The following is a 27,261-nucleotide window of genomic DNA, read 5'->3' on the forward strand; positions in this document are numbered from 1 at the left end:
TACTCCCTTGTAGGTAACTGACTGTCTTTCTCTTGCTGCTTTTAAGATTCTCTCTTTATCTTTTGCTCTTGGCATTTTAATTATGATGTGTCTTGGTGTGGTCCTCTTTGGATTCCTTTTGTTTGGGGTTCTCTGCGCTTCCTGGACTTGTAGGTCCATTTCTTTCACCAGGTGGGGGAAGTTTTCTGTCATTATTTCTTCAAAAAGGTTTTCAATATCTTGCCCTCTCTCTCCTTCTGGTACCCCTATAATTCTGATGTTGGTACGCTTGAAGTTGTCCCAGAGGTTCCTTACACTATCTTCATATTTTTTGAATCTCTTTTCTTTTTTCTTTTTCGGTTGGGTATTTTTTGTTTCTTTGTATTTCAAATCTTTGACTTGATTCTTGGGATCCTCTTGTCTGCTGTTGGATCTCTGTAAATTATTCTTTATTTCAGTCCGTGTATGCTTAATTTCTAGTTGGTCCTTTTTCATGTCCTCCATGGTCTCACTATACTCCTTGAGGGATTCATTAAATTTATCGGCGGTTTCCATAAAATTTTTGAAAAACCTTATAAACGTGGCCTTGAACTCTATATCCAGTCGTTTGCTTTCCTCCGTTTCTGCCATTTGTGACCTGTTTCTTTGTCTCCGCATTTTGGCTGCTTCCCTGTGTTGATAGAGTGGCCCTGCGCGCCAGGTGTCCTGTAGGGCCCAGTAGCACAGCCTCCCCAGTTACCTGGGGTGGACACTCTTGGTGCACCCTTGGTGCCTTGATTGTTGTAGGATCACTGGGAGGAATTGACCTCCAGGCCAATTGGCTGTGGGAATCAGCTGTGTCTGAAGTGGGAGAATGGTCCTCCTCTGACCACTGGGTACAGTGGCTCCTGGATCTTAGGAGGTGCTAATTCAGCCCCTGCCTGAGGCCACACAGCAGAAGCCAGGAAGAGGCTCAGCTGTGAAGTAATGCAAGCTGCTGCGGGGCCTTGGGCCTTCTCTTGGAGGTTCCGGGTCTGGCTGGCTGGGCTGTAGTTAGGTACATTCACATGCAAAAGCCTCTGCCGCAGCCTGGGTGGGGCGGGGTCTCAGGGAGTCAAAGGGCGGAGAAAGCCGCTATGGTGATTCTCCATGCCCGGAGTCACGCGTCTCAGTGTCCTGGTAACGGCTGCAAGCACCTCTGAGGGAAATCCGCCCTCAAGTTCGCCCGCTGCCGCCTGACAGAGCAGCCTCTTCCTGTACGAGTCCAGGGTCCCCAGAGACTTCCCGGAACCGGAGTTCAGAGCAGTCGGGAGCTTGTGATTCAAAAAGACAGCCGCGTCCTCAGGTGCCACCCCCTTTCCGCGCGCGCGAGCCGCCGCCTTACCTTTGCACTCAGCCTCCGCAGCTCCTCTGGCTCTCAGCGTGCTTTTCTTTTCTTCTAGTTGTAGAAATTACACTCAGCCAGCCTTCCTGTTGTTTTGGACGATGTTTGCTCCGTCCTTTGGGGTATTTTTCAATTGTTGTGGGAGGCGACTATTTCCCGGTGTTTATCTATGCCGCCATCTTAGTTTCTCCGACATGTCTTATTTTCAACGTTTTGTGCCTTAGCCTCATGTTTTGAGTATTTAATACTTTTGACGAGCTCTCAGAAATGAAGGAAAGATAATTAAGGCCAAACACTTAATTGTCTCAAATATTTATCTATCTTAAAAATCCGTATAATGCCCTAACTGGTTTGGTTCAGTGGCTAGAGCGTCGGCCTGCAGACTGAAAGGTCCCAGGTTCGATTCCGGTCAAGGGCATGCACCTTGGTTGCAGGCACATCCCCAGTGAGGGGTGTCCAAGAGGCAGCTGATCAATGTTTCTCTCTCATTGATGTTTCTGACTCTCTATCCCTCTCCCTTCCTCTCTGTAAAAAATAAAATAAAATATATTTTAAAAAAATCCATACAACATTAGATGCATTCATCTCAATATAAATATCCATATTAATATAAGTCAAATGAAAATGACTTTTAGTTGTTTTTAAGACTTATTAAGGTTTTTAATATTTATAAAGTTAAAACCATGACTCATACAAATGTAAAATGAACATGTGTCAAGGATTTTATTCAACTCATTAATTACTGGGATAAGTAGTAAAATGTAAAGATGAGAATATGAGTTACAGAGATTTATATTCTCCAGACAAAATTCATTTTATTGGTATGGACAGGATTCACTTGCATTGCTATCAATTTTTTTATAATTTAACCTACAGATTGTAAAATAGCCTAGTTGATGGAAAGTTAATCAACCATAGATCAAACAATCTCCTGAGGGTGTAGACAATCTCATTTGCCCATTACCAAATATTGGATAATTTTTCCTAATAATCCTCTCACCTTGGGATCATAATCGCTGCAAAGGCTGGTCTCTATATTTGACCTGGCTATTTACATAGTTAGAGCAAACATTAATGGGGGACTCTTTCCCCCTCCCCATGTGGGAGTTTGTGCTGTGAGATTCTTTACCCTGTACCATGTGGGAGTCTGAACTTGTTCTTCAATAAATCTCCACCTTTGTTATAAACAAACAAAAAACAAAAACATTAATGAACTATTATAGGTCTCCTTGTGTGTGACTTGCAAATCTAGAGCCATACATTTACTATTTAACAACTTCTAAGGCTAGAGACTAATTTTTCCTTAACATTTTTAAAGAATCTCAGATTGTACTTTATAAAGCCTCTTTATTTGTGCCTCAATTTTGAGGCTAGGATCCCAACCATAGAAATCCTCCCCCCCGCCCCCTCTATATTTCACTGGCAGTACATGCAAGTTTGAGTGAATTTATCTCATCTTGAGGTTTCCCATATCTGCTGAAGTTCCTGGTGTGTGAGGTGAGATTGCTTTACTCTCTGAGAAACTGACACCTTATAAATCAAGTTGCAGGCCATTTTTTTGGGGAGGACTTTGTAGACATTGACTTCACATAAAGTCAGTTCTTGTTCCTTAATAGTGGCTTGTTCTGTCTGAATAAAATATGACCTTGTTTTGTACAATCGAATTTCTCAATTATACCCTGATAATAAGGAGACCAAATTTTTATTTAACTTATGTAAAAATTACTCTATTGCCATAAAAAGTAATGACACTCACTTAAAGGATTTTAAAAATATACTAGAGGCCCAGTGCATGAAATTTGTGCATTGGGGTGGGGGGTGGGGAGTACCTCAGCCCGGCCTGTGCCCTCTCGCAGTCCGGGAGCCCTCAGGGAATGTCCAACTGATGGCTTAGGCCTTCTCTCCACGGGAAGCGGACCTAAGCTGTCAGTCAGACATCCTTAGCGCTGCCATGGAGGCTGGAGAGGCTCCCGCCACCGCCGCTGCGCTCGCCAGCCATGAGCCCGACTTCTGGCTGAGTGGCGCTCCCTTTGTGGAAGCTCCTGCATTGAGCGCCTGCCCCTGGTGGTCAGTGCGCATCATAGCAACTGGTCGTTCTGTCATAGGGCCGAAACTGGCTCTCTGACATCCCCTGAGGTGTCCTGGATTGCGAGAGGGCTCAGGCCAGGCCAAAGGACCCCACTGGTGCACAATTGGGGCGGGGGAGGGACCATGGGAGGGTCCAGAACGTGCCCAGCCTATCTCGCTCAGTCCTAATTGGCCGGACCCCAGCAGCAAGCAACCTACCAGTTGGAGCATCTGCCCCCTGGTGGTTAGTGCACATCATAGTGACTGGTCGACCGGTCGACTGTCTGCCCCCTGGTGATCAGTGCATGTCATAGCGACTGGTCAACTGGTTGACTTTCTGCCCCCTCATAGTCAGTGCACGTCATAGGGAGTGGTTGTGTGGCCTTAGCATATCATTAGCATATTATGCTTTGATTGGCTGAATAGATGACTGGACAACTGGAGACTTAGCATATTAGGCTTTTATTATGTAGGATGTTTTTATTGATTTGAGACAGAGAGGACTGGAGACGGGGGAGGAGGGGCGTGGAGAGAGAGAGAGAGGAAAACATTGATGCAAGAGAGAAATACTGATTGGCTGCCTCCTGTAGGCCCCCTAGTGGGGATCCAACCCACAACCTGGGCCTATGTCCTGACTTAGAATCAACTAGTGACCTTTCAGTGCCCACTGGACAACACCTAACTGAGCCACATGTCCAACTGAGACACAGCGGCTGGGGTAAAGGACTTGTTTTTGAATTCTGAAGAGTCAGTGAAATCAGAGACTACTGAAAACTATTTCATTCACTTTACAAATACAGAGCCTGTTAAATTGAGGGTTAGAGATAGTGTAAGAGGGGAGAAAAAGTGCTTTCCCATATATCCATTACAAAATACAATATTAAAAATAATGCCAACAGTATTCTAAGTAAATAACCATAATTACATTTTTCTTACCAGTTCATTCAGTCCTATATAATTCTTGTTCTCCTTCATCTTGGGTCAGGGGTCTGTTTTTATAAAATACTAGAGGCCTGGTGCATGAAGTTCGTGCACGGGGTTGGGAGGTATTCCCCTCAGCCTGGTCTGCAGCCTCTCCAATCTGGGATCCCTCTCGCAATCTAGAACCACTGACTTGTAAACGCTCACCTGCCTGCCTGCCTGATGCCCCTAACTGTTCTCCTGCCTGCCTGATGGCCCTAACTGCTCTCCCCTCCTGCCTGATCCCCCTAACTGCTCTCCCCTCCTTGTCTGATCCCCCTAACTGCCTGTCTGCTCTCCCCTCCTGGCCTGATCCCCTGAACTGATCCCCCTGACTGCCTGTCTGCTCTCCCCTCCTGGCCTGATCCCCCTAACTGATCCCCCTAACTGCCTATCTGCTCTCCCCTCCTGGCCTAAATCCCCTAACTGCCCATCTGCTTTCCCTTCCTCTCTGCGCCTTCAGACCTCAGCGCAGGAGTGCTGAGAACTCTCTGCTGAGGCCCCGCCCCTGTCCTGACAACCCCCTCTGGCCAGGCAGTGCCACGGGCCTGTGTGTGCCTCTGCCTGGGGGGCCACCGCAGCCCATCCTGACACCCACCTCCAGGCAGGCAGCGCAGCGGGCCTACGCATGCCTCCTCTTGGGGGCCGCCACGGCCCGTCCTGATGCCCCCCTCTGGGCTGGGGAGCATGGCAGGCCTGCGCATGCCTCTGCCGGGGGGTAAGGGGCACCCCCAGTGACAGCCTCATGTCCTGGTGGCACAAGTCCCCGTCCCTGCCCACCAGAACTTGTGTGCATGCAGCCTGTTGAACGGTAGTGACTGGGACACTGTTAGGACCAATTAGCATATTACCTCTTTATGTATATAGATATGTATTTCTAGACTGCAAAGAGTCCTGGAAATTCTAAGTCTCCACCAGTACAGTCTGAAAGTTGTTTAAGGGATATCAACTCAGAAGACTTTACCCAAAAATCTATATTTTGAAGTGTTAACAATTCAGAGAACACGATATGGTTGTTTAGATGAGGCTCTGAGAGTTTGTTGAAGACATAATTGTATCTGGTAGCTTATGGTAAAGCCTTTAGGCAAGCATCTGAGTACAACAGAAACCACCTATGTATGACCATGACTAAACAGCTGCATTTAATTTATTTTAGTAACAAAAGGATAGAAGATAGTAAAATTCTTAATTGGAATACAGTACACAAATATTTTATAAGAGATCGATAAATGTTTTCCCTGAGTTCTTCTATATTTAGACTATGCTGGGGTAGGTGTTCTCTCCTCGCCCCCGCCCCCACCCCTCCCATGGTCAGAGAGTGGGGAAAGAAAAGGAATTCTGGAAAATTCTAGAGGCAGGTTTCCCAGCTCTTAATGTACTTCTTTGTTACCCCACATTTGGATTGGGTAGTTCCTTCTTTTTTGCTGAACACTTGAAAGAAAGGATTTCTCTTTTGCTTCTTTGCTGGGATTGGCTTGTCTGAATGCTTTGTATATGTTTGCAACAAACTTATTAGCCTTTTAAGTAAAGTTGCAAAACAGCTCATAAATATTGTAGTATCATGTTATCTTGCCCATACCTTTTTAAAACTTGCTTTTTATTTTTACAAATTGAACTTTACTTTAGGAAATCTTTGCAGAAGTGAGTGTCATTTTTGTAAAACTGTTTTTATGTTCTTGGTGACCTCATTTGTCTTAAAGGAAAGTCCCCCTTAGTTGAAATGGTGTGTTAGCCTTAATGTGCTTTAGGAGTTTAACAGTTTTTAAAACGTTTCTTTAATTTTATTATGGAATCACTGCTGGTATTGGAGCTGCTTTGATTTTTTAATAAAGTGTTGTAGTTCCTAACAGTAAGTATAAAAGCAGAAGTTAATGATTTTAAGGTGTTTGAAAAAAACAGGTAACACATGCAGCTAAGACCTCTCCAGGAAATGCTTCTTTTTCTTCCTATTGCCCTGTAAGTTTATTAGAATTTAAAAGGCGCTATAGAAGAGTTGGAGTCAGGAGATAATGTATTAATGTTATGACTCCACTAATTTGCTCTACTTCCTTTGAGCTTCAGTTCTCTCATTTGTATAATGGACACGATAGAAAACATTTTGTAAATTGCCAATGCTGTCTAGATGGGACTCTACTTATATGGCTATGCATATATTCCTCCGCCTTGGTTTAGTCAAAGGATTCCCATTCCCTTTTTGAAAAAGCCAGTTCTCAAATCTCAGTAAGGAACACAAATAATTTTGTCTTTGTCAGCTTACCATTGTATTTTTTTTCAGGTTGATACAGGCAATACTGGAAGGGTATTAGCTTCTGATGCTGCTGCTTTCCTGAAAAAATCAGGGCTTCCAGACTTGATACTTGGAAAGGTAATATTTATTTATTATAATTAGATTAAGGTGAATAGTTAGCAGTGTAGATAAATTGGATACAAATTCAGAAAGATATCATTAAGAAACTTAGAAGTTAGAACTGAGTCATAGAGGCAGTTATAGTAATGCGATGGAGAGAATTTGAAAAGTAAGGTGTTTTTCAGATGTTTAGAAAACAAATTACATTTTAGTGGGATGAAATGAAGAAGTAATAGTGCATTTGGGTATTGTGGGGAGAAACAGTGCTGCAGACTGGGAACCTTGCCACCCACTCAGAGAGTTGGCTCTATCTCTACTTCCTCTATTATAACTGTCTCCAACTGCACTTTGTATGTGGTGAATACATTGGGGGATGAGAGGCTTAAGAAAAAGCACAAAAAGGTGGAAAGTCCCTCTGCCAGCTTGATCTCCTGGAAAGTCCTTATACATGATATGTATTAAAAACCCTGAAAAATTATCATTAATAATTTAATTATTCGCAAATAAACAACTGTTTCCACTTTCCCATAAGAAAAAATATCATCTTAGTAAGGACCTAAAATCAGAGTAGTATGTGTTAGTAAAAAGAGCAAGAGATTTGGAGTTAGAACCTGGGCTAATGAAAAAGGCATTGGATTGGAAGTTAGAATCTGGGTTTCATTTCTTTCCATGATGCCTTAAATGTTCTTGAGTAACTTTAATGGCTTTAGTATTTGAACTAAATGGCTTTAGTATTTGAACTAAATTTGAACTTAAGGTTTCTTTCCACTTTTAATTCTATAATTTTTAAATCTGATTACCAAAGAGCATGAGATTGTAAATTACAGGGAATTAATTTATTTTTAAGATGATTGTTGTTTAAAATATAGATTGATACTTTTTTCCTCTGAATTTCAGATTTGGGATTTAGCTGACACAGATGGCAAAGGTATCCTGAACAAACAAGTAAGATTCAGAGATTCATATGAAAAAACTAGAGACCTGGTGCATGAAAATTCATGCACTGGAGGGGGATTCCCTCAGCCAAGCGCAAGCCATGGCCGGACCTGGTTACCTGAGCCTTGGGCGGCCCTGGGTGGCTGGGGGGCTGAGGGGACTGGGCGCCGCCATCTTGTGGCTGTGGGCACCTCCATCTTTGAGGGTGGAGCAGTCAATTAGCATATTCCCTTATTGGCTGTGGGTGCCGCCATCTTTGCGACAGTGTGAGGATCAATTAGCATATTCCCTGTTTATTAGATAGGATTTTTAGTGGTTCAGAATAAAAAAGAGCCAGCAGTTTTTTGTATATTTAAACTAAGAGTTGCTTTTTATCAACATTAAGGTTTTGCAAGGGCAAGTGTCATAACAATGAAAATATCCTCTGTAATAAAGAGGGAATATGCAAATTGACTGTCACTCTGCCACAAAGACGGTGGCGCCCGCAGCAGAGGCAGGGTTTCTGTAACATAAGATGGCTGTGCCCACAGCAGAGGCTGAGTTCCCGTAATGAGCCTTAATGAGCAATCAGCAGGGATCTGAGGCTGCACCCTCTCCGCCCCGTCCCTGTGGGGCTTGACAGGGGATCTCAGGCTTCTCCTCCCGCCCAGCAGGACTTGACTGGGGACCTCAGGCCACGTCCCCCCACCTGGCAGAGCTTGACGGGGGACCTGAGGCCGCACCATCCCCCCCACCTGGCAGGGCTTGACAGGGGACCTTAAGGTGCACCCCCTACCCTGGTGCTGAGCCAGGGGACCTCAGGTCGTGCCCCCAACCCCGGTGCCAGGCTGGGGGACCTGAGGCCACGCCCCCCACCCGGTGGGGCTTGATGGGGGACCTCAAGGCACGCCTCCCGCCCTGGTGCTGGGCCAGGGGATGTGAGGCTGCACCTCCCCTGCCTGGCGGGGCTTGACAAGGGTGGGACCAGCCGGGTCTGTATCTAGCCCAAGGGCGGGGGGTGCGGCTGGGTCTGGGTCTTGCGCGATTTCAAGATGCACGCAGGTGGGCAGGGACTTGACTCTGGGTCCTGCGGCGTGCCCCAGACTCTTGACAGGAGGAAGATTTTCATAGACCTTTTACTAATTTTTTTTCATCTCTGACACTTCTATTAAAGAGAAAGGGCAAATGGCAATATTAAAATACTTCCTCTAATTAATCCCTTTTTAATGTGCACGAATTTCGTGCACCGGGCCACTGGTTTCTAATAAGACAATGAAAATATTTCTAATAAGAAGGCATTAAAGTAACTAATTCCCAAAGTTTAGTGTTAGTTTGGTGACATTGTTCTACCGGAGTATCTTAGTCTGTTTGGGCTGCTATAACAAAATACCACAGAAATTTATAAACAAATTTATTGCTCATTGTTTTAGAGGCTGGAATTCTGAGATTAGCGTGCTAACATGGTCAGGTGAGGACTTTCTTCCTGATTGCAGACTTCTAGTTGTATCTGCACATACCAGAAGGTGCTGGGGATCTCTCCAAAGCCTTTTTATAAGGCACTAATCCCATTAATAAGGGTTCCCCCTAATGGCTTAAGCACCTTCCAAAGGCCCTACCTCCTAATACCTTTATCTTTGGGGGTTAGGCTTTGAATATAAGACTTTTGGAGGACATATCAGATAAATAGCGTGTTGTTTTTTTTTTTTCAGTCTTTCAGAAAGATTTTGCTCTTTGAATCTTAATTAATTGAATTTCTTACATGTACAGGGTTTATACATCAATATGGGTTTTATTAGTTAAGTGTTAGATGGTATGCCTCATACATTTGAAAGGAAATTCTTGGCTAATCAAACCTGAGTATTCTGGTCTAGATCTTACCACTGACTTATAAACCATAAAATGGTTTACAGGTTAGATGTAAATCCTAGACCAGGAATTTGTGAAAGTAGTTATTGGTGTTGGACACTATCAGTGTACTTTGAAGTTCTGATTGTTGGAGATGGATTTCAGAGTTCTTCAGGATTGGATTCAAAGCTTGCTACATGCTGATACATTAGTTGAGCACTGCTACTCAAAGCTAATATCCTCCTCTCCCCCCTTCTCTACCTCTCCCAAAAAAGCTAATACCCCCAAACCCTCATGAGGACTGCTGAAGCAGGATCAAGATCAGAAAAGGGATGGAAAATTTTTTAGAAGGTCCGAATACCCTGTCTCTTATTTAAGACTAGAAGCCTGGTGCATGAATTTGTTTAAATTATAGATTGATACGAATTTGTGCACCAGTGGGGTCCCTCAGTCTAGCCTGCAGGATCGGGCCGAAACTGGCTCTCCAACATCCCCTGAGAGGTCCCAGATTGTGAAAGGGCGCAAGACAGGCTGAGGGACCCTACCAGTGGGGCCGGGGAGGGACATGGGAGGTTGGCCAGCCAGGGAGGGACAGTGGAAGGGCTCCAGGGCGTGTCCGGCCTATCTTGCTCAGTTCTGATCAGCCCGACCCCAGCAGCAAGCTAACCTACCAGTTGGAGTGTCTGCCCCTTGGTGATCAGTGCATGTCATAGCGATTGATCGAATGGTTGACTGTCTGCCCCTGGTGATCAGTGCACGTCATAGCGAGCGGTTGAGCGGCCTTAGCATATCATTAGCATATTATGCTTTGATTGGTTGAACAGACGACTGTATGACCAGACACTTAGCATATTAGGCTTTTATTATATAGAATTCCAGTGCTAGATTGTAGTCCCCATTGGAGCTCCTGGGCAGAAGGGCCAGTTTGGTATGTTGGAAACATAGGAACACTAAATTCATATGGACACCCAGAGTCTGCACTGTCAGCAAATATTTGTTGAGTACCTGTTTTGAGCCAGGCTTTGGAAATACAGATGTGGCTCCTATCTTCATGAGTTTACCATTTATTAAATTCTTCACTGATATTCCTGGACTTTGGATGTTGAGTTTAAGTTGTCCTTGTTACATCTAGGTGGCTGGATTTATGGGTCTGCATTTAAACTTTGATGTTTGCATTGGGGGAATAGTTTATTTAATTAACATGAAAGAAAGAAAAGAAACCTATACTTATTGAGTTTCTATGTGTCAAAAATGACAGTAGGTGCTTTCTTTTTATAGTATAGTTTTTATTTTGTTCTTCATAATAATTACAGGGTAGCTAATATTAGTCCCCCCTTTTATGTAAGAATTTTATTTTACTTGCCCATGGCCTTACAACTTTAAGTAGCAGAACTAGTATTTATTGCAGGACTATTTCACTTCAGAGCCCATCTATACTTTGGAAGTGGACCAGATTACCTAAGAGTAATTGAATCTCTTACAGAATGAGAAGAGAAAGAGAGTTAATGTTGGAATACCTAGAATACCAGCATTTAAAGGTTGGAGGATTTAAAGGTTGACTTCAACAGAAGAGACTTGAAAGGTCAGAGGAGTACTGAGAGAGAGAGCTTTATGAATCTGTGTTGGTGAGGGGAGGAAAGCTTTAGGAAAGATCATGCTTCCCAGGCTGCCAAAAGAACAAGTAGGAGGAGGCCTTTTTTTTTTTTTTTGGAGAACATTTGATAGCTAGGATGTTATTTGTGACATAGTAGTTTCTGTAGCTAATGGTGGGAGTTGAAGTCAGATGACATAGAAGCTTGTGGAATGAATAAAAGGAGAAGGGGAGATCTTGAAATAGCATTTTAAAAATAAATTTATAATTGAAGGCAAGGTATTGTATACAACCGATAACCTGCAAGTTTCTAAGAATAGGTTAGGAATTAGATAAGAAGGGTATAGGTGAGAATAGGAGATTTGAGAAAAGTAGTGAAGAACTGATTGTACCAGTAACTGTACTAGAGAGTATTGACAAATTGTAAGTTATATAGCTGGAGTCAAGTGTTTTGTTATGGCTATTCCCAGACCTGACTTTAACTGAAAACAGCTGAACACCAGTTACTTCAGCATGTTTGCATTTATTTATTAAATTTTGGATTGACACTTCAGATGCCAAAAATACAAGGACCTTTGGGAGAGATTTATAAGTGTTTTGAAGTCAAGCAGTTATATAATTGTTTTTAGATGCTGCACAGTTATTCTCCTTAGCTCTTCTGGAATAGCAATGATTTAGTCACTTGAATGATTGATCCAGTTTCAAAAATTGTAATCTTAAATCCAGAGATGATTTTTAATAACATGTAGTTATTTTCTTCTGGGTTTTTCTTTCAGATGCCTTTTCCTCATTTAAATGATAAAAAGTATTCCTTAACACCATAAAATATTCTTTGGATAATGATTACTAATTTTTAATTTCCACTATATTTATGTATCACTAAATATTTTCCCATTTTATTAACACTTTATTTCTATTTATAATGGGAACATCTTTGTACATAGATCTTTTCTCAATTTTAAAGCAAGTGTTATTCAAGCAACTGTGCTGTTATATTTGTTGCTATGTAAAAACCTTGGAGTAATTGTGAATTGTTTTGTATTTTCAAGTTGTAGGTATGTCTGTGGATGGGTGGATGGATGGATGAATAGGTAGATAATGCTCTTACAGTCATATTTTTTCTTTCTCAGGAATTCTTTGTTGCTTTGCGTCTTGTGGCATGTGCCCAGAATGGATTGGAGGTTTCACTGAGTAACTTGAACCTGGCTGTTCCTCCACCAAGATTTGTAAGAAATACTTTTAAATTTAAAATTTCTTTTCTAAATTGCTCTATTAAAATAATTTCCCCCAACTCCTATTACCCAGCTACTTTTCTTTCATAATGGCTACTACTTATTAGTTTCTTGTGTGTCCTTCTAAAGTTATTATATATGTATATAAAGAAATAATAATACCTATTTTCTCATTTTATATTTATTGTATCATTCTGTACACACAATTTTGTACCTTATTTTAATAACTTAGTATGTTTTGGAGAGTGTACATATCATTACATAAAAGCTTCCTTGTTCTTTTTATAGCTGCATTCTATTTATTTCTAGTCACCATAATTTATTTAACTTCCTTTTGATAGACTTTTAGCTTGTTTCTAATCTTTTACTTAAAAAAATGCTGCAGTGCATAATAACCTTGAATATATATTATTTTGCATATGCAGAAATATACTTATATATGTAAATTCTCAGAAATGGAATTGCTGTTTCAAAAGTTTGTTCGTTTGTAATTTTCCCATATAATATCAATGTGTCTTCATAGTGGTTGCACTAGTTCACACTCCCATCAGCAATTGGTTAAGTGCATTTTTGCTAAGATACTGTTGTCAAACTTTTGGATTCTTGTTAGTTTGATAGGTGACAAATGGCATGTAAGTGTTGTTTTCATTTGTCCTTTCGGTTTTTTGGAATGAAGTTGAATAGTTTTTCTCATGCTTATCATCCACTTACAGTGCCTTTATGTGAAACGCCTATTTATAGTCTTCGCTTATGTTTTGTGGCTTTTGGTCTTTTTCTTATTGAATTCTAGAGGCTCGTTATATATTAGGAAAACAGCTCTTTGTCTATATGAGTTGCAAATATTTTTTCCCAGTTTGTCATTTGTCTTTTGACTTTGTTTATGGTGATTTTCTTCTATAAAGGTGTCATTGTTTTTTATGTATATGAATTACTAGGATTAAAAATTTTTTATGGTTTCTTTTTTCACATTTATATAAGGTATGTAAGGTATGAGTATGGATTAAAATTTATGTTTTTTAAAGATGGCTACTTTACAGATCTAATGCAGTTTATTGATAATCATCTTTTCCTTAACTGATCTGAAATGCCATCTCAATCATATGGTAAATTCTCCTTCTGTATTTTGGTTTCTTTTTGGATTTTTCTGTTCATTGATCTGTTTATCCATATGCTGATCTCCCATTGTTCTAATAATCATATTTGGTAATTTGTTTTCATATCTGATAGGGCTAAGCCTCACCACCCTACTTCTTGTTTTCAGAAGTTTCGTGGCTCTTCATGCTTACTTTTAAAGTCAGTGTTTTAGAAGTATTTGGTCTGAATATTATGAATTTATCTTTAATTTTGAGAATTTCTGTACTTCTGAGTTTAGGCTTAGAGTCATGGAATCAGAAGGGTAATTTAGGGATTTGTTGCCTAACTATATTATCATAAAATTTATTCAAATATATTTATCTGTCTCTACAAGCAGATAATTATAATTAGTTGGTCATGCTATTGATAGGTTCATGTAATTGTAACTTATAAATCTTAAGTTTGGTTCTTGTCCCTGTCAGTTTTCCTTAAAGAGTGCTGGGAAGAAATCTTCAGTTAACAGGGCAATAAATATTTTTGTTACATTCAGATATCTTTATCTTTCTGTCAGTTATAATAGGTTTCTTAAGTTTATAATAGGTAATACTTAAGTTTTATTTAGTGCTCCATAGTCATTTATGCAGTTTTTGTTTCATTTGTACTTAGATGGTCTAATAGAATTAATGTAAAATAGAGTATATGTGTTTATTGAGATCCAGCATTTTGTATGAATGTATTTAAGGCCAAAGACCTCTTTTTCTTCATTGTTTATTGATGTGAGGATTTCAGCCCTTCATATGCTGTATTTTCTTTTTTAGCATGATACCAGTAGTCCCTTGCTAATTAGTGGGACTTCTGCAGCTGAGCTCCCATGGGCTGTAAAAGTAAGTAAACTTTGTAACTATTCTCTCCTTACTCCTGCTTTTCTTCCACATCATCCCGTTCTCTACTTCCATAATATGTTGCAATCTTCATTAGACTTTCATTTTTTACTGTTCAGGAATTACTGGTACTAGAAATCTTTGGAGGGATCTTACAGCACTAGCAATCATTTTGTGACAATTAGTACTGGTTTTATCTCATTCCTTTTATAGTGTAAACTACAAATGGTAACCCTGTATTAACTAAAGTGTTTGATGAGTTTTTACCCCACTGGTATGTCTAGTTTACCCTACTGATATTATGCCTGACTTGAAAATTCTGGTTAAATAGTGCTGTTTTTAGAGCTATAAAACAATTCTTTATTCTTTCAAGAAATTATATTCTGAAATGGATATTTTGCTTTATAGGTATTTAGAAACATCACACTAGTTATAGCTATCTTTTCAGATAAAAAAATACAATTTATGTACTTAAATAATTTTTAATTGATTTGAGAGAGAGAGAGAAATAAATCAATTGCTGTGTGTGCCATGACCAGGGATTGAAGCCACAATCTTGGTGTATTGGGATGATGCTCTAAGCAACTGAGAACTATCTGGCAAGGGCTTTATAGATTTTTAAAAGCATTATTAAAAAATACTTTTAGTATATAGCAGATCAATGACCTTCAATAAAAGTATGTCAGTTTTGTCAGAAAACCATTTTGGTTTGTCTGTGTAAGTTACTTCCTTGCTGTGGATCTGCTTAAGTGAGAGGATTGGGCTAGGTGCTTTTCTCAAAGCCCTTCTATCACTGAAATCTTGTGATTCTAATCTAACAGAAAAGCAAAGATAGTGTTCCAGCTACAAAAGGAGTGGGGTGGAGGAACTTAAATTATCATTTACTATAATATATTTTGATAAAAGTGAAAATGGTTTTTAAGTGATGAGTTTAAGAAATATGCTGTCTATTCTTTGAATGTTTGATTTTTATAACTGCATTGAAATCCTTTTCTCTATTGTTTTAATTTGTGATCTTTTTTATATTATAGTCTGAAGATAAGGCCAAATATGATGCAATTTTTGATAGTTTAAGTCCAGTAAATGGATTTCTGTCTGGTGATAAAGTGAAACCAGTGTTGCTCAACTCTAAGTTACCTGTGGATATTCTTGGAAGAGTAAGATATTATTAAATTATAAATGTAATTTTATGTATTTTAAATTTGTATCTACCAGGAGTGCTTATAGCTCATTGTTAAAAAATGCGCAGATCTTATTTTGAAATTGTGTTATAGAATTTTTTGTGTTCAGACTTAATATATGAAATAATTGCCAATTTGTTTCTTTATTTGGTTACCTCTTCTAAATTATGAGTGTTTGAAATTAGTTATATGTAGAAGCCTCTTAAGTAGGTCTTTTTTTCTTTATGTTGTACATTCTGACCTCTTAATTCCTTGATTTAATTTCCAGAGACCATCAGTAAGTTTCATCTGCTACCTATTCCATAGCTATATCAGGGGGGCTTGTTATAAGGAACCGTTTCATCTCTGAAAACATAAATTCTACTAGAATTTCTTATCTTTCTAGATCTCTTTCCTAGATACTTGCAAGACTACTATAGTACTTCTTTGACTTCATCAAGATCTTTAAATCTCAACTCCTTTACTTTCTCCATCTTTTGAATTTCCTTTTTCCTCATCCAACTTAGATTTTTATGGTCCATAGTTTCATGTCAGTATCCTTAGCTCCCTTTACCATTTTTTTAACTTCTTGATTGTATGATGAAAATCCAGCTTTGTGTGAAGCTAATTATTTACCTTCTCTGTGGTTGCATATGGACTACTGAGAAAGTCTAATAAAGATCGGTATCATCATAATTTCATGATCATCAGCGTCAGCTGGGCTTTCCTTATTGCCAGCCACTCTTGCGCTGTTTCCATAGTGATTTTTCTCCACCTCTTTTTATATTTCAAACCTTATCTACTCTCATTAAACCTCCAGTCCTTTCTTTTTTCTTTTTTTTTTAAATATATATATTTTAAAAATATATTTTTATTGATTTCAAAGAGGAAGGGAGAGGGAGAGAGAGAGAGAAACATCAGTGATGAGAGAGAATCATTTATTGGCTGCCTCCTGCATGCCCCGTAATGGGAATCAAGCCTGAAACTAGGGCATGTGCCCTGACCAGGAATCGAACCGCCACCTTTTGGTTCATAGGTGGACACTCAACCACTGAACCATGCCAGCCAGATTCCAGTCCTTTAATCCCTTAATCCTACTCTGTAGAGTCTAATCCTGTCTGAACCACTTCTTAGTTGCGTGACATTGGGCAAATCATTAGAAAATCATGTCTCAGTTTTCTAATCTTTAAAATGAGTATGATTCAGTTTATTGGGTTGTAAGGATTAAATGTGATAATGTATGTAAAGTACTTAGCACATACTCTTTGAATGCTTCCTACTATGCCGATGATGATGATGATGATGATGATGATGATGATAATGATGATGATAATGAAACCACACACCACCAGCAATCATGCTATTCAATCAGTGTTGCATCGGTTACCCAATATACATTAATTTAAAAGCCTTTTATTATTTCTTACTAATCATTTCTCCACTGTTTGGTCCAGTGTGAGATTTCTAAACTATAAATATAATCCTGTTATCTTTTTTTAAAAAAACAAACAAAACAAAACTAACCCTCTTAGTAGCTTCCCATTGCATTCAGGATAAAGTCCAAACTCCTTTCAAGGCATTTAGTGACCAGGCACTTGTCTCCACTCTCGTCTCTCATCAGCTCACTTTCTCTTCTTGCCCCCAAGTGAGATTTTGTTGAATGTTTAAATATCTTCTCAAGGATTTAACATAGTTTTGTAGCTGGTCTAAAGCTATGTAATTTATTCTAAATTTAGGCCAAATCTACCAGGGCCTTTCAGATTTTATTTTTCTTTGTAAGCCCTGGACATTCGCTGGCTGATGATTCATTACACAGTATTCATTACATATTTCTTTTAGTTGATTAGAAAGTCTGTAGCGTAGGGAAAACAATAATGGACTTAGTTGGAAGTCTTCACATTGAAAACTGATTCCTTTACTTAATAATAGTTGCACGGTCCTGGGTAAGTCATGCAGCTTCTTGTCTAAAACAGGAGCTGTGCATAAATTAACTGAGATGATGTTTGTGAAAAAGCATTGTAATTGTCTTAAAATACTATGTGCATAATTGTTTTATGACTTGAAAGGAAGAAAATAGTTTTTAAAAAATTTGTAAGGGAATTTCTGTTTCAAAAATATTTAAGTGAATTCTTCTTTTTACAGTAATTGTTAATATAGCAAATAACAGCGATATAATAAAATAGTCAGCATAATTGAAATTTCTCAGAAAAAAGTGTAATATTTAGGCAAAACTTTTCCTCTATTTTGTATTTGGTGTTTAAATGTAGCACATTAAATGAAAGAACATTATCTTTCTCAATTCTTTTCTTTTTAAGGTTTGGGAGTTGAGTGATATTGACCATGATGGAATGCTTGACAGAGATGAGTTTGCAGTTGTAAGTAACCTAATGCTCTTAAAATCTTAAACATCTTAATGGTTTCTCAAGTGAAAAGTTTCCTTTAGTTCATCCTTATAGGAAAACTTATTTCCCAAATATTGTTGGTATGAATATTTTTATCTAGAATTTGTAGATAATCAATAAATATTTTTAAACAAATGGATAATAGAAAATGTATGTGTTTGCTATCTTCATTTTATTTGACTTTAAAGTACGTACAGATATATACTTTGGATGATGCATTGTAAAGATGCTAAGTAATGTTATCTTTTGTATCCCGACTTGATCAAGCATCTCTGTACCTGCTTCTGCTCTGGAATAATTTCACTTCATATATACCCCCAAAATTTCACATTTGTTTCATTAAAGGAAGACATGAATAACATTTTAGTGTTGCTTCATTTGTATATGCTGAGAAAGTTTTGATATCTTTCTGAAGACTTGTTATCCTTAATAATTGGGCAATTAATTTAAAATAGAGTTGTATTCATCTCTTCCTTAAAAATTAGATAAAATTCTTCTGTGAACTCATGAATGGTGAATCTCTAATTCCCCTTTTACTTCTTATTTGAATATTAGTCTGTTCAAATTTTTCTTTTTGCTAAGGAATTATCCATTTATTTGACTTTCAAAACTTGTTGCCACAGATTTATTTGTATTATTCTTTTAATCTATTCTGAGTTTATGGTTGTACCTCTTTTTTATTCCAAATCTTATGTATTTTTTTTCTCGTATTTTTTTGTTTAATTGAATTTTATCTAGTTTATTGATCTTTAGATAGAGATATGTTTTGGATTTATTTATCCTGTTATTATGTTTTGACTTTTATTCTTTTTAACTTTTCTCTTATTTTGTAATCCTCACCTGAGGATACTTTTTCATTGATTTTTAGAGAGAGTGGAAGGGAGAGGGAGAGACAGAGAGAGAGAAACATCATTGTGAGAAAGACACATGGATTGATTGCCTCCCTCAGGTGCCCTGACCATGGCTGGGATTGAGCCTGCAACAAAGGTAAGTGCCCTTGATTGGAATCAAGCCTGGGACCCTTCAGTCCGTGGGCCTGATGCTCTTTATTCACTGAGCCAAGTTGGCTAGGGCTCAACTTTTATCTTAATTACATCTTCCTAATTTCTTTTCGTTTACTTTTAAAAATTTTTTCTGAAGATGAGTACAAAGTCTGTTTATTTTTATCTTTAATGTTCAAAGCATTTATGGAACATTTTTTACCTGAATACAGGGTTAGCTAGATTCCATATATATTGGTACAAAGTATTTTCCTTTTCACATAATTTTTAGGTGTTTTTGATCATCTATTTAGGAATGTTTCCTACTTTCAAAGTATTTAAGTGTGTTTGTTTGGTTTTTGTTCCCTTTGTATATAATATTAGTTGGTTAAATTATGACTTGAGAATGTGGTCTTTAAAATCTCTACTTAAAAAAATGTGTTAGTGCTCTAACGGATTTGGCTCAGTGGATAGAGCGTCAGCTTGTGGACTGAAAGGTCTCAGGTTTGATTCCGGTCAAGGGCATGTACCTTGGTTGCGGGCACATCCCCAGTAGGAGGGTGTGCAGAAGGCAGCTCATTGATGTTTCTCTCTTATTGATGTTTCTAACTCCCTATCCTTCTTCCTTCCTCTCTATAAAAAATCAATAAAATATATTTTTTTTAAAAAATTTGTTAGCCCTAGCTGGTTTGGCTCAGTGGATAGAGCATCGGCTTGTGGACTGAAGGGTCCCGGGTTCGATTCCAGTCAAGGGCACATGCCTGCATTGCAGGCTCCATCCCCAGTAGGGGGCGTGCAGGAGGCAGCCAATCAATGATTCTCTCATCATTGATGTTTCTATCTCTCTCTTCCTCTACCTTCCTCTCTGAAATTAATAAAAATATTTAAAAAAAAATTGTTAAGGTTTCTTTTGTTGCTAAATTCATGACCTGTTTTTACATATGTTCTCTGGCTATACTAACCTTTCTGTTCAGAATATTTTAGACTTCTGTAAATCCACTACATTGATTTTATTATGTTTCAGTTTCTCTTTGTCCTTTTCTCTGCTATCCTGGAGTAAGCTTAGGTTTATTTTTTGATATTTTTACATTGAAATCATAATGTAAAATGCTTCTTAGTTAAGTGTCTATTTCTAGCTGTGTAAATGCATTTTAGTTTTAAAAACTAGCTACCAGCCACTATTTTGTGTGTGTGTGTGTGTGTGTGTGTGTGTGTATGTATGGTGCATCATTTGATTTAGTTGCTGTATTTATTTTGATGCTGTATTAATTTTGATGGCAGACTTTGTTTAGGATAAAGTATAGTGTTATAAGAAAACAAAATCACAACCAGCAGTATATTGTTCACTTTTTTGTTTTATTTGGTAGAAAAATTGACTTCAGTTTTGTCAAAGAAACTATTTTCAAGGCAACATGAAATTAATAATATAGTATTTTTTTAACTTTCAAAAAAATGTGTTGTCTATTGTCAGCAGATGGCTGACATTGCTTTTTTTGCTTCTAGTGTTCTGTTTTCCAGGAAATGACTCCCATCTGCAGCGAGAGGAATGCTGACCTTTAACGTGCATGTTGGTCCCTTCTTTTAGTTTGTGTCAATCTGACAATAGTACGCATATTGTGAATTTGGTTGGAAGTATATGCTAGCCAGATTGTTTTCTTTCTGGAGTTTCAAGCTTTGGGAGATTGAAAATTTGTGTGTTTCTAAAACCGAAATTGAAAAAAATAAAAAGTATGTTGAATTCTTTAGGTTGACTAGTGAATGGAGAGAGGTGAATTGTTGGTTGGTATCAAATGGTTAAATGTGGTCTCAGGGTAAACAGCATCAGAATCACCTGGGAACGTCCTAGAAATGCAAATTCTCTGGCTCAACTGCAGACTTTACTGATTCTGGAATTCTGGGAGTGGGGCCCAGAAACCTGTGCTTTATCAAGCTGTCCAAGTAGTTCTGATAACTGCTACAATTTGGATACCAGTGGGTTAAAGGTTAGTTTTACTGCTCAAAGAAGAGAGCATGGTATTGTAAAATTATGTGTGCTCCTAATAAAGCTGATCAAATCTGGAAAAAAGAGCTTTGTAGTCAGAATATCTTGGTTTGCGCCTTACTCTATCACTTCTTAAAAATATATCAGACAAGTTACTATTATAGCCTGAGTTTCTTCATTTGCAAAATGATATTAGTAATCACAGAAATCATGAGTTGTATTATGTGCTCAGTGAGTATTGACTTTAAAGCTCCACAAAACTTAGAATTAAAAACAAACCTATTTGGGGGGGAATTGGTATTTTTAATGGAAGAAAAAACTAAGAAGAAATATTAAAGCTTCCTTCCAGTTGCTGTTTGAATACTTCGGGAGGTTCCAAGTCGCTTTGAGTAATTTCATATGCTTGAAGATAGTTACAGAAAATTTTCATCTTTTGAAAGTATTGAAGGTGCCTTGGATTCAAAGTGGAAGGAATATCCTGGTACAGTCGCTATGTAGGTTATTTCACTTTGTGCAAGTGCTTCATGTATTTAATAATTAAAAATAATTTTAATAGGTAATACATTCTCATGGTTCAGAAATCAGTACAGTATAAGGAGATATTCACTGGGGAGCATATTTGTCCTCAACTGCTCCATTTATACCTCCTCCATAATGAATCACTTTTTTTAGTTTCTTCTTTATTCTTCTAGAGATCTTAATGCAAATATAAGCAAATAGGAATAGTTATTACCCCCTTAATACAGAAGATGACACAGTGTACATACTGGCATACATACTGTCCAACACCATGCTTTTATCATGTTTATCAGTGTGTCTTGGATATCTTTTCTTACAGCCTAATTTCTTTAAAAAAAAGATTTCAGACAGTTTGAAGATGCTTTGTTATTGAATAGTAATCAATTCAATGGGTGGATGATAGTAAATTATTTTAATATGTATGACCCTGGTTTATCTGTTTTGAAGGCCATGTTTTTGGTATACTGCGCACTTGAGAAAGAACCTGTGCCAATGTCCTTGCCTCCAGCCTTGGTGCCACCTTCAAAGAGGAAAACGGTCAGTATATCAGGCTCTGTGCGGTTGATCCCCACTTCAGCAGCCAAGGAATCTTATCACTCCTTACCACCTGTAGGCATTTTACCTACCAAAGCACCGTTAAGACAGGTATAGATTTAGCAGTCTTAAAAAACCTTTTTTTAAAAAAACAAACTGCATGGCATTTAACAGTTGATTGCTTGATGAAGATAGAAGAGGCAGTCAAAGGGATCAAGATTTAGAGCTCCCTCTTATTGCATCTGAATAATGTGATGTCCCAAAGAAAATAGGTAATCCTTCTGCATTTGGCCTTACTTAGATCATATGGAGGTTTAATGGCTTTGCCTTGATCAACCTAGAATTAAAGTTAGAGGTAGCAGATACTCTCCAGTGGTCGGCAAACTGCGGCTCGTGAGCCACATGCAGCTCTTTGGCTCTTCCACAAAATACCAACTTCTGCACATGGGCCACGAAGTTTCAATCGCACTGTTTGTGCGCGCCCGCACGTGGTATTTTGTGGAAGAGCCACATTCAAGGGGCCAAAGAGCCGCATGTGGCTCATGAGCCACAGTTTGCCCACCACTGCTCTATACTAATCTGGAATGCTTGCCCTGTCATAGTTAATAGGTGTTTTTATTTGTTTAATCTCTAGTTAACTCTTGATCTTTGGGTTCAAATTATCCAATTTTGGGTTATACAAGGCCTTTTCCCCCTCCAACCTGTTTTTTGTCAGGTTGCATAAAGGAAAATAATGACAGACTATGCAAGTCAGCCAATTTGTATATAGTTAGTAATGCTGAATGAAACTATAAAAATTGGAGATTGAGAATTATCTGAGTATTTTGTTTAAACAAACTCTGCACTTACCCATATTCATCTGGTTATAAGTCAAGAGTTAACTGTGCTTGAATTTACTCATTACTTAAAAAGAAAAAAGTAAATGGGCATCTGTATATGTAGTTCCACTGACCTATATTTTTCTTCTGTGATTTTTTGTTGACCACAACATTTTAGTCAGGGATCTGATGAAAATGATATGCTGTTGCTATACTTAGTAGTTAGTGGAATAAAATTGTTCAGAATTTGTGGCAGATACTGTCATGTGTTAAAAGATGTCACTTCAAAGTTTGTTTTATTTTGGTAGAAATACTATATATGTATATGTGTATATATATATAATTATTTTTGTGTGTAGTGGGTTGTATCACCTTCAGAAAAAGCTAAATATGACGAAATCTTCCTGAAAACTGATAAAGATATGGATGGATTTGTTTCTGGATTGGAAGTCCGTGAAATCTTTCTGAAGACAGGTTTACCTTCTACCTTGCTTGCCCACATTTGGTAAGACTTTATTTAAACTGATTTACCCTAGCTGGGTAACTAAGTGGTTAGAGCGTTGTCTCAATATGCCAAGGTTGAAGATTTGATATCCAGTCAGGGCACATACAAGAAACAACCAATGAATGCATAAATAAGTGGAACAACAAATCAATCTTTCTCTCTCTCTCCCCCTCCCTCTTCCTTCCTATCTCTCTCTCAAATTAATAAATAACATTTTTAAATGGATTTTAAAAACAAATATGGTTTGTATTAAATCTAGTTTTGTGCATTATTATTTTTAGGCATTTATCAATAGGAAATTTTTTGTTTCGGAATTCCTTATAGAAAAACTGAGGATTTCTTCTGGATGATGGACAAAAGCTGGAGAATGGGTTACCTGACATTTTATATAAGATTGACAGTGTCAGTTAATTGTTATTAGAATGTTAAAATGCAGCATCTATCTATCTATCAATATATATCAATTAAACTTAAATTTTTTAAAATACTTTTTATTGATTTCAGACAGGAAGGGGAAGGGAGAGAGAGAAACATCAATGATGAGAGAGATTCATTAATCGGCTGCCTCCTGCACGCCCCCTACTGGGGATGAAGCCCGCAACCCAGGCATGCTGGCCAGAATCAAACCTGAGACCCCTCAGTCCACAGGCTGACGCTTTATCCACTGAGCCAAACCAACTAGGGCAAAGTAAAATTTAAAAAAAAAATATTTTTATTGATTTCAGAGAGGAAGGAAGAGGAAGAGATAGAACCATTGATCTGCTACCTCCTGCACGACCCCCACTCGGGATGGAACCCGCAACTCTGGCATGTGCCCTTGACTGGAATCGAATCCAGGACCCTTCGGTCCACAGGCCAAGGCTCTATCCACTGAGCCAAACCAGCTAGGGCCAAACTTAAATTTTTAAGGGAGAATACAAAATTTGGAATTTAAAGTCTTCAAGGCATATCTGTACAATTCTGTAGGACATATGTATACTTTTATACCTTCACATTGGAATTACATACTTGGTCCTTAAAAAAGACAAACCTTGCTCTGGCTGGTGTGCTTAGTGATTAGAGCATTGGCCCATGCACCAAAGGGTCGAACAAAGGAGGACAGTAGTTCTCACTTAAAAGGAGCAAGAACCCAAGACTGGGAAAAATTATATGCATAACTAATAATAGCTGCCACTTTTGAGTGCCTAGGCTAGGCACAATGCTCAGTAAAATGGCAGCTGTTATGGGTGTGGCATTATGCCCACACTTTTTATGTACTTCGTCTTTAATTCTCATAGTAATCTTGCAAGATGGATGTTATCTCCACTTTAGAGATGAAGAAATTAAGGCTCGGAGATGTTAAAAATTTGGCTAAGACCACAAGAATAAATAAGTACAAAAGCTGAAATTCAATGTTTCTTTGACACTATAACCTATAACCCAGCGGTTCTCAACCTGTGGGTTGCGACCCCTTTGGGGGTCGAACAACCCTTTCACAGAGGTCGCCTAAGACCATCGGAAAACACATATATAATTACGTATTGTTTTTGTGATTTATCACTATGCTTTATTTATTTATTTATTTATTTAAATATATTTTATTGATTTTTTACAGAGAGGAAGGGAGAGAGATAGAGTCAGAAACATCGATGAGAGAGAAACATCGATCAGCCGCCTCCTGCACATCCCCCACTGGGGATGTGCCCGCAACCCAGGTACATGCCCTTGACCGGAATCGAACCTGGGACCTTTCAGTCCGCAGGCCGACGCTCTAGCCACTGAGCCAAACCGGTTTCGGCGACTATGCTTTAATTATGTTCAATTTGTAACAATGAAAATATATCCTGCAAGTATCAAAATTACAGTTATGAAGTAACAACGAAAATAATTTTATGGTTGGGGGTCACCACAACATGAGGACCTGTACTAAAGGGTCACGGCATTAGGAAGGTTGAGAACTACTGCTATAACCGGTAGTCTTTTTGTCCGGTCAAATTAGTTTTCAATGAATCAAACAGATCAGGACTTCAGAAAGCTAAGCTTTAAAAAAAAAAAAAATAGAATAAAACATTTGCTGTTTCTCTTCAAGTGATTTTGTAAAGCTTTCCAGATTGCTGCCTTTCTTCACATGTGATCTCCATTTGCAGCTGTTGTTTCTGCTTTAACTTGGTGATCCTTATATCCTCCTACTCCGAGTTGCAGGAAGCAAGCTGACATGGAAGTTTTTGCTTGTTTTAGAATCATTCTAATACCACTAGTGAACCAATTTTGTTGAAACTTGGGTTTCATTTTTTTATATCTTTTAATGTTGAAGTATTGGGAGTAGACAATGTTGAGATTCTTTGGTCCACTACAAGTCTTACTCAGTAATGGTTGTGGAAATTGGTAAGAAAAAGTACATAATAAACCCAGATTAGAGGCCTTTGCTCAGCACCAGGGCCAACATTCTGTCTGTCACTGTGTCTCTGTTTATCTGTTTTGTTCTCTTGCTTCTAACATTTGAGTGAGTTTGGGGCAAGCCACAAATTAGTATGACCTTTTTTAATTCAACTAATCATTTTTAAATAGTCACATTAGACTTTTAGAGTGGTAGTTGTGGCATTTATATACTGTTCATTTTGTTTATTTGTACAGGGCATTATGTGACACAAAGGACTGTGGGAAGCTTTCAAAGGATCAGTTTGCCTTGGCTTTTCACTTAATCAATCAGAAGTTAATAAAGGGCATTGATCCTCCTCATATTCTTACTCCTGAGATGATTCCACCATCAGACAGGGCCAATTTACAAAAGGTAAGACAACTTAGAAGAAAACCTGAATGCATTAACAGAAAGGAACAAAAGTTATGTCAGATGACAAACTCGATTTGGACAGAATGGTAGAGAAATATATCTGGCTAGGAGCAGAGGAATATACTGTTTGTGGTTTAGTTTGTGACTATAGATATGCTGAATGCATGTATGATATCCTTGGGCTGCCCCTCATTTACCTCATCATTCATCACACATATGGCAGCCACATTTTTCAGCCTCAAAAGTGGAAAGATGTCTTATTTTCCCCCTCCTGGATCTGTGGATTAATTTTTATGAATAGGGTATAAAATTTAAATGAAATCCATAAGAATTAAATTATTGGGTTTCATTTGATGATTAACTCTTACAAAACAATGTAATTTTGAAAACAAAATCAAGGAGATTATAATTGCTTGACATCAGTTTTAAATTTAAATTAAAAAAACTAGAAAAAAACATTATATTGAGGACAAATCTGTGGTTTTACCATATAGATGACCCTCTGTTCCTGAGCATACAGCCGAGTTTCATACCTGTACAGCTAGGAACAGGTTTTGCTGTTTTGTTTTCTGGCCAGCAATAGGAACTTTCAAAACGACATTGTTTAGCCATGTTGTGTCTTGGTTTTTCTCTCATCTATAAACTCTCCAAGTATAGTGCATTTACAATATATTGGCCTTAACAGAGCTTTAAAAGGATTTGCTATTAAAAATACATGCTCTGAATCTGCAAATTTCCTGTGACCTATAAAGTAGCCATTGCTGTAGTTATAGTTGTTAAATGTGTGGTATGAGCAAAGTATTCTTTAAAATGTCAGTAGAATATTTTGATTTTGCATTCATTTTGTCATGTAGGTTGAAAAATCTCATTTAAACAAATCTCATTAAAGTCAAAATTGGGTATTTTCTAAGTCATCTAAATGGAAATGTATAGCCACCAGGTACAAAAGTTTGTTCTCAGAGTTTTTATTCTTATTTTTAAATAAAATAAGTATTTGATTATCTGCTTTGTGAGTTTTTGGGGGGGGAATATTTTATGAATTTTTGGACATTTCATATGATGTAGGACATGGGTTCCCTAAGTTGTGGAGAAGGCTAAAAATGATGCCACCTGTAAAGCTAAAGGTTACAAACCTGTACTGATGCCCTCTGCTATAACTATCTCAGTTCTGGAATGATTATTTGTTTCACCCTTTCTTTTCCTTACATAGACGGTTTTTCTCCCCTTGCTGCCTTCATTTTATATCCACTTAATCTCTCCCCAACACAAATTACAGATATGACAGAATTTGCTGAAGCAAATTATGTTGTTCATTGAAGTCTCTATAACATTAGTAAA

General features: G+C 38.1%; 1 protein-coding gene across 1 annotated transcript in view; it reads left to right on the forward strand.

The window, feature by feature from the left end:
• EPS15 (epidermal growth factor receptor pathway substrate 15) overlaps positions 1-27,261 on the forward strand; it is a 121,049-nt gene that overhangs the window by 22,634 nt on the left and 71,154 nt on the right. The window contains exons 3-11 of the mRNA XM_081087156.1: positions 6,645-6,734; positions 7,614-7,661; positions 12,198-12,293; positions 14,192-14,257; positions 15,286-15,411; positions 17,730-17,789; positions 21,744-21,833; positions 23,008-23,153; positions 25,767-25,923. Of these exons, the coding sequence (XP_080943282.1) occupies positions 6,645-6,734; positions 7,614-7,661; positions 12,198-12,293; positions 14,192-14,257; positions 15,286-15,411; positions 17,730-17,789; positions 21,744-21,833; positions 23,008-23,153; positions 25,767-25,923 (879 nt within the window). The remainder of the gene's footprint in view (positions 1-6,644; positions 6,735-7,613; positions 7,662-12,197; positions 12,294-14,191; positions 14,258-15,285; positions 15,412-17,729; positions 17,790-21,743; positions 21,834-23,007; positions 23,154-25,766; positions 25,924-27,261) is intronic.

The sequence above is a fragment of the Myotis nattereri genome (genome assembly GCF_964212035.1).
Source record: "Myotis nattereri genome assembly, chromosome: 3".
NCBI lineage: Eukaryota > Metazoa > Chordata > Mammalia > Chiroptera > Vespertilionidae > Myotis > Myotis nattereri.